The sequence below is a fragment of the Chlorocebus sabaeus genome, chromosome 18 (assembly GCF_047675955.1).
Source record: "Chlorocebus sabaeus isolate Y175 chromosome 18, mChlSab1.0.hap1, whole genome shotgun sequence".
NCBI classification, from domain to species: domain Eukaryota; kingdom Metazoa; phylum Chordata; class Mammalia; order Primates; family Cercopithecidae; genus Chlorocebus; species Chlorocebus sabaeus.
This window is the reverse complement of record NC_132921.1, coordinates 61,181,674-61,194,719: the sequence shown is the minus strand read 5'-3', so window position 1 is coordinate 61,194,719 and position 13,046 is coordinate 61,181,674. Positions and strand designations below refer to the sequence as shown.

Sequence of the window (13,046 nt, the reverse complement as noted above, 5' to 3'; positions counted from 1 at the left end):
ACTTATTTTTTTTGAGATGTAGTCTTGCTTTGTCTCCCAAGCTGGAGTGCAGTGGCACAATCTCAGCTCACTGCAACCTCCACTCCCCAAGTTCAAGTGACTCTCGTGTCTTAGATTCCTGAGTAGCTGCGATTACATGCGCACGCCACTATGCCTGGTAAATGGGGTTTCACCATGTTGACCAGGCTGGTTTCGAACTCCTAACCTCAAGTGATCCACCCATCGCAGCCTCGCAAACTGTTGGGATTACAGGCATGGGCCCCTGCACCCCGCCTACTTTACACATTCTAACAACCCTGTGAAGTAGGTGAGAATACTGTGATGAGGAATGTTAAATTAACTGTCCAGGGTCCCTTAGAAAGTGGCAGTTCCAACATCTGAATCCAGCTTGACTCCAAAGCCCAAGCACATTCCTTCATATTACACAGCTTTTCACAAGCCCTGTTATCTGCTAGATCCCACGCTACAGTACCAATGACTTAGATCATTTTGGTACCTAAAGACTCAACTCAGCCTTGTGCCAAACTTCCAGATCTATTTTTATTCTTAGCGGTCTTTAAAACTGCCTGGCTTTCTGTGGTAGGTTGCAAAAACATTTTGAAGCTCTTCCTTTCAAGAGGCAGAGTCTATTTCCCTACTCGTTGACTCTGGGCTGACCATGTGACTTGCTTTGACCAGTAGCACTGTGGGAGTTCTCAGCCTGGGTCTCAAGAGGCCCTGCAGTTTCTGCTTTTGTAATTTAAAAAATTTTTTTTGAGACAGAGTTTCGCTCCTGTTGCCCAGACTGGAGTGCAATTATGCAATCTTGGCTCACCGCAACCTCCGCCTCCCGGGTTCAAGCGATTCTCCCTCAGCCTCCTGAGTAGCTGGGACTACAGGCATGCGCCACCATGCCTGGCTAATTTTTGTATTTTTAGTACAGATGGAGTTTCACTATGTTGGCCAGGCTGGCCTCGAACTCCTGACCTTGTGATCCACACGCCTCAGCCTCCCAAAGTGCTGGGATTACAGGCGTGAGCCGCTGCACCCGGCCAAAATCCGGCAACCTTTAAAAGCAATGGACAAAAGGTATGTGCCCTGGCAACTCCAGTGCTTATGAGACTCAGTCCTTGGAGTTTCAACCACATTGTTTTTATTTATTCATTTATTTTTTTGAGACAGAGTCTCACTCTGTCACCCAGGCTAGCGTGCAGTGACACAATCTTGGCTCACTGCAACCTTTGTCTCCCAAGTTCAAGCAATTCTCCTGCCTCAGCCTCCCAAGTAGTTGGGATTATAAGCATGCACCACCATGCCTGGCTAATTTTTTTTATTTTTAGTAGAAACAGGGTTTCACCATGTTGGTCAGGCTGGTCTCAAACTCCTGACCTTGTGATCAGCCCACCTCGGCCTTCCAAAGTGCTGGGATTACAGGCATGAGCCACCATACCTGGCCCCAATTTCTATTTTATTTTATTTTTATTTTTTATTTATCTTTTTTGACACAGAGTTTTGCTCTTGTTGCCCAGGCTGGAGTGCAATGGCACGATCTAGGCTCATTGTACCCTCTGCCTCCCAGGTTCAAGCAATTCTCCTGCCTCAGCCTCCTGAGTAGCTGAGATTACAGGTGCCCACCATCACACCTGGCTAATTTTTGTATTTTTAGTAGAGATGGGGTTTCACCATGTTGGCCAAGTTGGTCTCGAACTCCTGACCTCAAGTGATCCACCCGCCTTGGCCTCCCAAAGTGCTGTTATTACACAGGTGTGAGCCACAGCACCCAGCCCACATTGTTTTTTAAGAGCAGTTCTAAGTCTTGGGAGACAGCTCAGGCCAAATCTAGAAGCAGTAATTTAAATATGTACAAAAGGCTTTATGATCTTCTATACCTTCTGAGGATGACTTTTAGCCAAAAAAAAAAAAAAAAAATGGAACCAGGCCGGGAACATTGACTCACGCCTGTAAGTAAGAGACTGCAGTGAACCATGATCATGCCACTGCGCTCCATGCTAGGCAACAGAACCAGATTCGATCTCACAAAAAGAAAAAAAAAAAGGAACCAAGCCTCACATCTAACTGTATGGTGCTTAAACATGGAATGATGATGAATTCCTACTACTGCTAAGCAAATTTCTTGAATATAATTCTTGAACTTCATATCATAGTTCTTGAGAGAATGTTACTTCATGGACAAAATAGGCTATTATTTATAAAAGATCAGAATTAACTTGTTAAAATTGAGTTAGCTATTATGGAATTTTCCCCTTTATATCAAACATCAAAATGTTCTTCTTTTTTTTTTTTTTTGCCCAAGTTATCACTCTGTCATCCAGGCTGGAGTCCAGTGGCACGATGATGGTTCACTGCAGGCTCTACCTCCTGGGCTCAGTTGATTGTCCTACCTTAGCTTTGTCAGTAGCTGGAACTATAGGTGCATGCCACCATGCCTGGCTAATTTTTGTAGAGACTAGGTCTCACCATGTTGCCTGGGTTGGTCTTCAACTCCTGGGCTCAAGTAATCCGCTGGCTTTGGCCTTCCAAAGTGGTGGGATTACAGGCATGAGCCACTGTGCCCGGCCTAAAATTATTTTTTTAAGGTAAACTTACCATCAGCTTTTCACATAACTGTTTCAAGTTTAACAAAAGATACAACTCTACTTTAAATAAAACTCACAGAGTGTTCCATTAAAATAATTACCATCAGCTAAAACAAAAAGTCTGCAGCACAAAAAAGCAGTACCTTTTATAATGACTCTACTTTAAGATTCTAGAGCTGAACTTGAAACTTAAAGTTGCTAAATCATTTGCAAAAAAATTAAATTGTACCTGGTGACTGAGCTTAATAATGATTACTCAGAAAAACTGTGGCATCATCAACTGGAGACCAGCCAAGCGCACCTGCAAACTCAGGTGGTCAGAAGAGGCAGAGATCATCTTTGATAAATAGGGATGATCTACAAACTGATTCTGAATATTTTTTGCACTTGGGAGCTGAGCCAGGGCGACAAGATCAGTGAATCCAGGCTCCAGACTGTGCCATGAGGGCCACTGTGTACTCTCTCAGGGGTTTGTAATTGCTGTTCTCCCTCCATAACACTCTCTCCACTGGGGTGGGGGTGGGGGGCAGGGCTCAGTCAGTGCTCTGATGAGTCTAATTTCATTCATTAATTCAGCCTAAATCTGCAGGGTGCCTACTATGCTAAGTGACATCTCTTGTGAGATGATTCAGTTATGCCTCTTCCTGAAAAAAGAGGAAAAAAAGAATGCAGAGAAAAATAATAACTTAAGGGACTGCTTTTCTGTGCAAGAAGTACTAAGTATTTCCGCAACAAACATGTAGATATATTTGTACTTCATTTGGAATGGATCAAGTGAAAAAAAAGAAATCTTTTACTGGTACCTGTATCCTAATTCTTCACTAAGATGGATCATATGAAGGATATATGACTCCTTGCTTGTTCCAGTGAGGCCAGGCAACAATAAGATAGTAGGTCTCGTGCTGGCATCCATATAACATGTACTGTTATCATTATCAAACCAGTCCAGTGAAATCTGTCCTCCATCTGCAGTTTTAATAAGTTCACTGAAAGGAATAATTCAGAAGACATTACTATTTACATGTTTTAAGTCATGTCTTAATTTTCTGTTTTAATTCTAAACACATGACATTACTTGGTCATCGAAAAATAACATTTTTCCAGCATTCATGAACACATACCCATATCTCGATCTACATCATTTTCTTTCATTAGAAGGATTTTATGAAGATTAGTACCATCAAGTATTTCCAGCAACCTCCGTACAAGGTCGTATATAAAGATGAACTGCGAATTATTAAGATAAATGAATACTCACTACTCTGTAACACCCAGCATTCAACCCTTGTTTGATTGAGGTCACTCAACTAACGCGACAGGAAAGTCTGAATAAGTAAAATGCTGATCTAATCTCTGACCACTGCTCTAGCTCTTCAGACTCAATAATGCAGTCAATAATACAGTACAGTATACTGTATAGTATACTTCAAGATTTTCTTCTGAAATAATTTAAAGTATTTCTCACACTGTATTTATAAACTTACAGAATTTTCCCAAACAAACAGTGCAAGTTCCAGGCAACAAAATAAACTCCAGAAGGATAGATGACTAAGGGAAATTAATAACAGGCACCATTTGAATCTGGTTCCTGATAAATCCTGGACCGTATCTTTAACACATCAAGAGCTGTTATCATCAAGATCCCATTTGCCTGTCAATAGGAAGTCATTTTACACCAATCAATGGCCCAAAACCCAAATTAAGAGGCATCCTTCTCGCCCCACCCCCACCCCCAGTATCTGCTACATATCAATGAATGAATGCAGATCATCAAAGGATCTGGGTCTTTTTGACAGATGTATGACAAACTGCGAGACAGTAATCCCCCAACACTTCTCTCATCCTAAAAATAAACTATTTACATCAGGTCGGAGGTTAGGGCGGGGACCAGGAGGCAAATACCTGAGTATTTTCCTGCAGCTGGGGGTGGAGCCGGGGACATACCCTCCATTTTCATTCCCTCTTTCTGTTCTATATACTTCCTAAAGCAGAGATTCTATTAACCAAGAACTGGGAATAAGCAAACAAACAAACAAACAAACAAAAAACTGTGATTTTGCAGAAACGACTGAAAACGGAAATTCACTTACTTCCTGTACTGCACCGGGGGCTTCGAAGTGATGAAAGGTCTAAGCAGGGTCTGTCCTCGACTCTCCCAGCACCAGACCGTCGGGTAGTACGTTTCTGTCACCACGGGACAGTGGTCTTGAAGGAAGCGGCTGAAACTCTCACCCCCCGTCACTAACTGGGGTTTCTGAAGGGAAAAGCAGTATGAGAAGGGCCCAGAGCAAAGTTTCTGCCAATCGTAAACCAGAAACCGGTAAAGACTTGTCGCTCGCGCGCACGCTCCCTCCTATTACATCTCTTTCTGGAGGGCTGACGCAAAGAATTCACACAGGACTGAAACGGGGGTTTCGCCAATGCCCCGAGGGGAAGGCAACTGTTTGTTTGTTTTTACCTCCGCCTCCCGGGTTCAGGGGATTCTCCTGCCTCAGCCTCCCGAGTAGCTGCGATTGCAGGCGTCCGACACCACGCCGGGCTAATATTTTGTAATTTTAACGGGGTTTCCGCGTTTTCGTCAGGCTGGTCTCGAACTCTTGGCCTCAAGTGATCCACCCGCCTTGGGCTCCCAAAGTACTGAGATTACAGGCGTGAGCAACCGTGCCCTGCCGGGAATCATTTTCAAAAGCGCCACGGCATTCCCGAGTGCGCCGCCGGCTTCGCGATCGGCGACCCGGCAGCGCCGCAGCGCGGAGGTCAGCAGGGTCCCAGGCTGAGCTCCCAGGACCGCCCGGCCGGGACCCCCAGGGAGCGGGCGAATGGGCGGGGACTGTCGGATTTCCCGCTCGCGCTTGTGGCGGCCGCTCAGGAGCAGCTCGCCGCCTGTCCCCGGGGCTGCCGACTTTTCCTGGCCGCACAGCCTCGCACTGCGCCTGCGACCCTCGCTCCCGGCAGCAGCCCGCGGCCCTGCGCCACCCCCGGCTCACCTTGGCAATGCTGCTCAGGTAGTAGCAGGCATAAGCGACGCTGAAGCCCAGAATGAGGGATAAGCCCACCCCCGAGCCAAAGAACCCCACCCGGACTTGGTGCTCCAGGTAGAGGGAGAGCTCCCGGGACAACATCCGCAGGTCCATGGCCAGGCGCTGCATGACCCCCGGAGCGCGGCCCGCCGGTGCTGCGGCTGGAGGAGAGCCGGCCGGCGAGCGGGCGAGAGCGGGCACGGCGCCGCCGCCTACCCCCGACTACAGCGTCTCCTGCGGGGCGGAGCGGCCCAGGGAGGCGTAGCCTGAAGCTCCGACCGCCGCCGGCTCCGCCCCGGCTTCCCGGAGCCGCCCCCACTGCCAGCCACTCAGGAACCTTCCAGAAGCGCGGTTTCAAGACCGGCCACCGGGAGGGCGGGCGGATCGGGGTCTCCAAGCGAGGTCGCGGTCGGCAACGTTGAGCCCCCAAGAGTGGGCGGAGAACTGAGCCGACTTCGGAGATGGAGACGGGCCAGGCAGCGCCGGTTAAGGTCCCGCACCTGCTGCCCCAGTGACCTTGAATGATTCCGCTCTGCGGCGGGTGTCCCTAAACTAGAGGTTTAGAGTGCCAGGGAAGTGTGCCTTGCATTCAAAGATTTGGGGAGTTAATGCCAAAGATACGTTAGCAGATAAGAATCCCACATCCCCTAGACGTTTGCGTTGGTCCTCAAGACTATGGAAAGAGAAAAAATATTCTATGAACATTCAACAGTGAGGACATCATACTCGACTTTGAATCACTCTGTGAATCTTTTTAGTTGCTAAGTGCCACTTAAATAAGAAGTGGTCTCTGAAAATAAATGAAAAGGTCTAGAATAGTAACCGGAATTCAATTGTTAAAAGCCTATTTGTAGTTCATTAATGCTTTGAATTTAGAGACTTATGGAAATTCACACCGATTACCTAATGTACGGACAAGGAACCGTTTATGAAGTAGGGTTTCCTAGGCTTATTTATGGCAATATGATAAGTCAGTGTACTTACGGATATCTGAAATGGTTAGAAGATTTAATAGCCTATGCTTATTATTATGAACTCCTCCCTCTGAGAGGTAGGAAGAGTGGCAAGACTTAAACAAACGAAAGAAGGGAAAGTCCTGTCTAGATTATGAAAAATGTCACAGGATTTTAAATTAATGATGTCACTTAGATGGGGACATGAGATGGGCCAGAAGTGAGCAATTTATTTGGTTTTGATTTGGTCATTGCAACTTGATGGTTGGCTGCAGCACGCAAAATAATTCAATTACCTTTACTGAGCCTGTTTTTTTCTTGTTTTAATAATCTGTAGCATAACAATTTCGACTTTATAGAGTTCCCAAAGGGACAAAATAGTGTATGTAGTGGACTCCCCGTGAGCAGAAGTAATTTTCATGCTCTGGCTCTCACACCTGGGCACACAAAGCAAATGTGAATGCATATGCTGGTTGCCATCCTTGAAACTTCCTAGCATTCATAACCCCTGAACCTGCCTTCTGCACTATCTACCAATAAATGCAGTTTAAGTTTGTTCTGTTTTCTTTTTTGTTTTTTTTTGTTTTTTTTTGAGACGGAGTTTCACTCTTGTTGCCCAGGCTGGAGTGCAATGGCGAGATCTCGGCTCACTGCAACCTGTGCCTCCCGGGTTCAAGCGATTCTCCTGCCTCAGCCTCCTGAGTAGCTGGGATTATAGGAATGCACCACCACACCCGGCTAATCTTGTATTTTTAGTAGAGACGAGGTTTCACCATGTTGGTCTTGAACTCCTAACCTCAGGTGATTTACCCGCCTCGGCTTCCTAAAGTGCTGGGATTACAGGCATGAGCTACTGCGCCTGGCCAAGTTTAAGCTTAAAGTGAAAATATCATCAAATAAAATGTTTGTCTGAGCTTGGGCACTATATCAAAATACCATAGCCCAGGTGACTTATACATTTATTTCTCACTGTTCTGGAGGCTGGAAGTCTGGGATCAGGGTGCCGATGTGGTTGGGTTTGGGTGAGGGCCCTCTTTTGCCTTGCAGATGGCTTCTCTTTTGCTGTGTCTTCCCATGGTGGATAAAGGAAGCTCTGATGTGTCTTCCTCTTCTTTCACAGGTACCAATTCCATCATAGGGACCTTGTCCTCATGATGTCGCCTAACTAACTACTTCCCAAAGGCCATGTCTCCTAATACCGTCACCTTGAGGGGCTAGGGCTGCAACATATGAAGGTGGAGGTGGGAGACACAAACATTGATGCCTATAATATTTTATAGGCATCATGGTGTGTAGAAAGTTTACTGACCTGGGAGTAAAAAACAGCTGTGAACTCATCCACTAAACTTAGGCAAATCATTTATTCTTTGGGGGCCTCAGTTCCTTTGTAAAATGAGATGATTGAGATGGAGGTTGTCCAAGTTTCTTTCCTGTTAGAAAAACATTCACCATCTTTCTTTAAAACTACTATTTTGGCTGGGCGTGGTGGCTCATGCCTGTAATCCCAGCATTTTGGGAGGCCGAGGCAGTTGAATCACTTGAGGTCAGGAGTTCAAGACCAGCCTGACCAACATAGTGAAACCGCATCTCTACTAAAAATACAAGGAAATTAGCTGGGCATGGTGGCAGGCACTTGTAATCTCAGCTACTCGGGAGGCTGAGATGGGAGAATCGCTTGAACCTGGGAAGGCGGAGGTTCCAGTGAGCCGAGATAATGCCACTGTACTCCAGCCTGGGCGACAGAGAGAAACTCTGTCTCAAAAAAGAAAAAAACAAGAAACTATTATTCCCGATAATAATAGTTTCATTCATTCACTCAACCAGTTTCTTCTTGGGTGATTACAGGGCACTGAGGATCCAATGATAATAAAACTTAGAGTCTAGTGTGGCAACAGAGGAGTAAGCAATTACATTACAAAAAGTATGGTGTCTGGGGGTGGTTCCAGATGCAGCAGGCACACAGGATTCTTAGTAACCAACAGCAAAAATCAATTTGGGCTTACCATATGCAGAAAGGAAATTTATTACAATGGCATTTAGTAGCTGATGAAACTCCAGAAGGGCCAGAGAACAAGGCTTGAAAGTTAGGAACAAGGCCTTTAAAAGTCGTGGTGCTGGTCCTGTGATGACAATACTCCTGCTCTCTCTAGGCTACACTCCATGGATTTGGCATCCAGACCAACTACACTGGGCACGAGGCTGTGTTCTAAATCCCTGACACTGTTGCCTCTGGAAACAGGGTGTTACCACCTCTGCCCTCTCACTACAATGGATTATCCCTGCTTCTTAATTTCACTGTATCCTTATTTATTCAAAGTCTGTTGTGAATGGAACTGACTGGTGCAGTCTAGGTTGTATCTCAGCTTCCTCCCTGCTGTGGAGGTAGGAAAACAAATATCTGGCATTTTCAGCGTCTGTGGGTGGGGCATGGATGCTGCTTCATTTGGTGAAGAGTCCCCAAACACAGATGAAGGTTCAGATGCTGGGCAGTCAATAAGAATGCAAATGTTTATTTACTTCAAGCATGTAATGGAGCAACTTAGCCACACCCAACAGTCTAGGGAAGATCAGAAAAGACTTCCTGAGAGATGTGAGCGAAGACCTAGATAAGAGATGAAGGTAAAGAGTTTGTATAGGCCGATTGAACTGCATGTGCAAGGATCTGAAGATGGAAGCAAATAACAAGTGAAATAAGTTTGCACAGCAAATGAGTGGGGTTTGAACCAAAGACTGGGTGCTTCCAAAACCTGTTTTGGTAATTACAAAGCCAATGACTTCCCTCACAAGAGCTCACGCTTGTGTCACTTTGGTATCATAACCTTTCTTTCTTTTCTTTTTTCCTTCCTTCCTTCCTTCCTTCCTTCCTTCCTTCCTTCCTTCCTTCCTTCCTTCCTTCCTTCTCTCTCTCTCTCTCTCTTTCTTTCTCTCTTTTTTTTGACAAGGTCTTGCTCTGTCACTCAGGCTGGCATGCCATAGTGTGATTATGGCTTACTGCTGCCTCAACCTCCTAGGCTCGAGTGATCCTCCTGCCTCAGCCTCCCAAGTAGCTGGGACCACAGGCCCATGCCACCATGTCTAGCTACGTTTTTTCTTTTTTGTAGAGATTGGGTCTCTCTGTGTTGCCCAGGCTGGTCTCGAACTCCTGGGCTCAAGCAATCCTCCTGCCTTGCCCTCCCAAAGTGCTGGGATTACAGGTGTGAGCCACTGCGCCTGGCCTCGCCCTAGTCTTTACAATCCAATGCCGTTAGGTTTATTCTTGAGTGTACTCTGCTAGCATTATCACAAAAACCAAGATACGGTCCTAGTTTCTGCGATTTTAGCACAGTGCTTATACAGGAAGTTATGTTTATTTTTAAAAATCCTGATCAAGTCTGTAGTTGAAGCAACAGACCTGAAGCAGCACAGTTGACCTTTATAGGTTGGTATAAAATGCTCATGAAGCTCTTTATCATTTTTTTTCCTAACTCTATTTGTATGTCAAAGGAGAAATCAGAATTGCATAGAGAATGTGTGGCAGGCAGACCCTAAGGAGACCCCAGTGATCTCTGTCTCCTGGTGCCCTTGTCTTGGAGTGTAGAGAGGACCTGTGATTCACTTCCAACCAATACAATAGAGATAGCAAAGGTAATGGGATGTCAACACTCCTGTGATTACACTATGTTATATAAGACTCCTTAGCAGACGGAAGCTAGACTGTCCTTTCAGCCTTGAGGAAGCAGCCATGTGAACTGCCCCGGAGAGAGTCGCACAGCAGCGAACCGTAGGCAGCCTCTGGGATCTATGGGTGGCCTCCATCAGACAACTGCAAAACACTGGAGTCCTCAGTCCTGCAACTGCAAGGAAATGAATTCTGACGACAACCTGAATGAGTGTGGAAGGAGATTCTTTCCCAGTCACATCTCCAGATGAAAATACAGCATGGTCAACATTTTAACTTCAGCCTTGTGAGCCCCTGATTAGAGGACCCAGTTAAGTAGTGCCTGGACCTGTGACCCATGGGAACTGCCAGATAAGAAATATGTTGTTTGAAGCTGCTAAGTTTGTGGTAATTTGTTATGCAGCAATAGAAACCTAATAGATAATATAAAAGGGTCCTACAAAAACATTTAAAGATTAATAAATATTAATGGCTCATTTTTTTTGCCCACAAATGTATCTATTATAGGACTATTTTATATTTATTATTATTATTTTTTGAGATCGGGTCTTGCTTTCTCACCCAGACTGGGGTACAGTGGTGTGAACCCCTCTTGCTGTAGCCTTGAATCGGTCTTGGGCTCGAGCAATTCTCCCCTCAGCCTCCTGAGTAGCTGGACTACAGGTGTGCATTACCATGCTCAGCTTATTTTTTTGTTTTTGTTTTTGTTTTCATAGAGACAGGGTCTTGCTATGTTGCCCTGGCTGGTCTTGAACTCCTGGCCTCAAGCAATCCCCCCATCTCGGCTTCCCAAAGTGCTGGGATTACAAGCCTGAGCCACTAAACCGATCTGGAATATGTTTAATAAATTAAAGATTTCTGGCCAGGTACGGTGGCTCACGCCTGTAATCCCAGCACTTTGGGATGCCGAGGAGGGCGGATCACGAGGTCAGCAGTTTGAGACCAGCCTGGCCAACATGGTGAAACCTTGTCTCGACTAAAAATACAAAAATTAGCCAAGTGTGGTGGTGGGTGCTTGTAATCCCAGGTACTTGGGAGACTGAGGCAGGAGAATCGCTTGAACCTGGGAGGCTGAGGTTGCAGTGAGCCGAGACCATGCCATTGCACTCCAGCCTGGGTGACAGAGCAAGACTCTGTCTCAAAATAAATAAATAAATAAATAAATAAATAAAATTAAAAAAAAAAATTAAAGAGTTCAGCTCTTTCAATCAATATTCAAAATTAAGAAATTCATTAAGAGATTTTTTTTCTTCATACCTCTCTTTTTCTTTTAAATTGCCACAATGAACATTATTTTTTTAAGAGTAAGGAGTGATTTAAAAAAAAAAATACAACTAATTGTAAAGGCATAAATCACATGAAAAGATATGTAGCTAAATGTAAGAAAGGCCAAAACCTTTGTTTTTCTTTGAGACAGAGTCTCACTCTGTCACCTAGGCTGGAGTGCAGTGGTGTGATCTCAGCTCACTGCAACCTCCATCTCCCGGGTTCAAGCAATTCTCTGCCTCAGCCTCCTGAGTAGCGGGATTACAGGCACCCGCCACCATGTCCAGCTAATTTTTGTAGTTTTAGTAGAGATGGGGTTTCACCATCGTGGCCAGGCTGGTGTTGAACTCCTGACCTCAGATGATCCACCTGCCTCGGCCTCCCAAAGTGCTGGGATTACAGGCGTGAGCCACCGCACCCGGCCAGTAAGGACAAAACATTCTAAGATGTAATGAAAGACAAGTTTTGTTGTTGTTTTTAGTAATTTCAACTTTTATTTTAAATTCACAGGGTACATGTACAGGTTTGTTACATGAGTAAACTGCATGTCACTAAGGTTTGGGGTGTGGATCCCCTCACCCAGGTAGTGAACATAGTATCCAATGGGCAGTTTTTCAACCCATGCCTCTCTCCCTTCCTCCACTCTCCGGTACTCCCCAGTGCCTGTTGTTCCCTTTTTTATGTCCATATGTACTCAGTGCTTAGCTACCACTTATAAGTAAGAATACGCAGTATTTGGTTTCTGTTTCTGTGTTAATCTGCCTAGGATAATGGCCTCTAGCTACATCTGTGTTGCTGCAGAGGACATAATGTTTTTCTTTTCTTTTTTTTTTTTTTTTTTGAGACAGAGTTTAGCTTTGTCCCCCAGGCTGGAGTGCAGTGGCGCGATCTCAGCTCACTGCAAGCTCCGCCTCCCAGGTTCTCGCCATTCTCCTGCCTCAGCCTCCCAAGTAGCTGGGACTACAGGTGCCCGCCACCACACCCAGCTAATTTTTTTGTATTTTCAGTAGAGATGGGGTTTCACCGTGTTAGCCAGGATGGTCTCAATCTGCCGACCTCGTGATCTGCCCACCTTGGCCTCCCAAAGTGCTGGGATTACAGGCGTGAGCCACCACGCCCAGCCAATTTTGTTCTTTTTTATGGCTAGATAGTATTCCATGAGATGGATATGTACCACTTTTTCTTTTTCTTCCTTCCTTCTTTTCCTTTCCTTTCCTTTCCTTTCCTTTCTTTTCTTTTCTTTCCTTTTCTTTTCTTGAGGCGGGGTCTTGCCCTGTCACCCAGGCGGGAGTGCAATGGTATGATCTCACCTCACTGTAACCTTTGCTTCCTGAGTTCAAGTGATTCTCCTGCCTCAGCCTCCCAAGTAGCTGGGATTACAGGTGCTCGCCACCACACCTCGCCAATTCTTTGTATCTTTAGTATCTTTAGACAGAGTTTCACCATGTCTAAGACTTTGTAAAGATACAAAGATTCTTTGTATCTTTAGACAGGGTTTCACCATGTCTCAAACTCCTGACCTCAGATGATCCACCTGCTCGGCCTTCCAAAGTGCTGGGATTATAGGCGTGAG

The 13,046-nt window shown here is 45.5% G+C and overlaps 1 protein-coding gene and 1 non-coding gene across 2 annotated transcripts in view; both read right to left on the bottom strand.

Annotated features, from left to right (window-relative positions):
- Positions 1-5,849, bottom strand: part of ABHD3 (abhydrolase domain containing 3, phospholipase) — a 45,996-nt gene extending 40,147 nt beyond the window's left edge. Inside the window, exons 1-3 of the mRNA XM_037982452.2 lie at positions 5,564-5,849; positions 4,667-4,830; positions 3,380-3,562 (exon numbers count right to left, since the gene is read on the bottom strand). Of these exons, the coding sequence (XP_037838380.1) occupies positions 3,380-3,562; positions 4,667-4,830; positions 5,564-5,725 (509 nt within the window). The 5' untranslated portion in view covers positions 5,726-5,849. The remainder of the gene's footprint in view (positions 1-3,379; positions 3,563-4,666; positions 4,831-5,563) is intronic.
- Positions 5,850-9,721: 3,872 nt separating this feature from the next.
- LOC119618714 (small nucleolar RNA SNORA81) lies at positions 9,722-9,891 on the bottom strand. The gene has a single exon (XR_005235081.2). It is a non-coding gene; the product is annotated as a small nucleolar RNA SNORA81 (small nucleolar RNA).
- Positions 9,892-13,046: the final 3,155 nt, after the last annotated feature.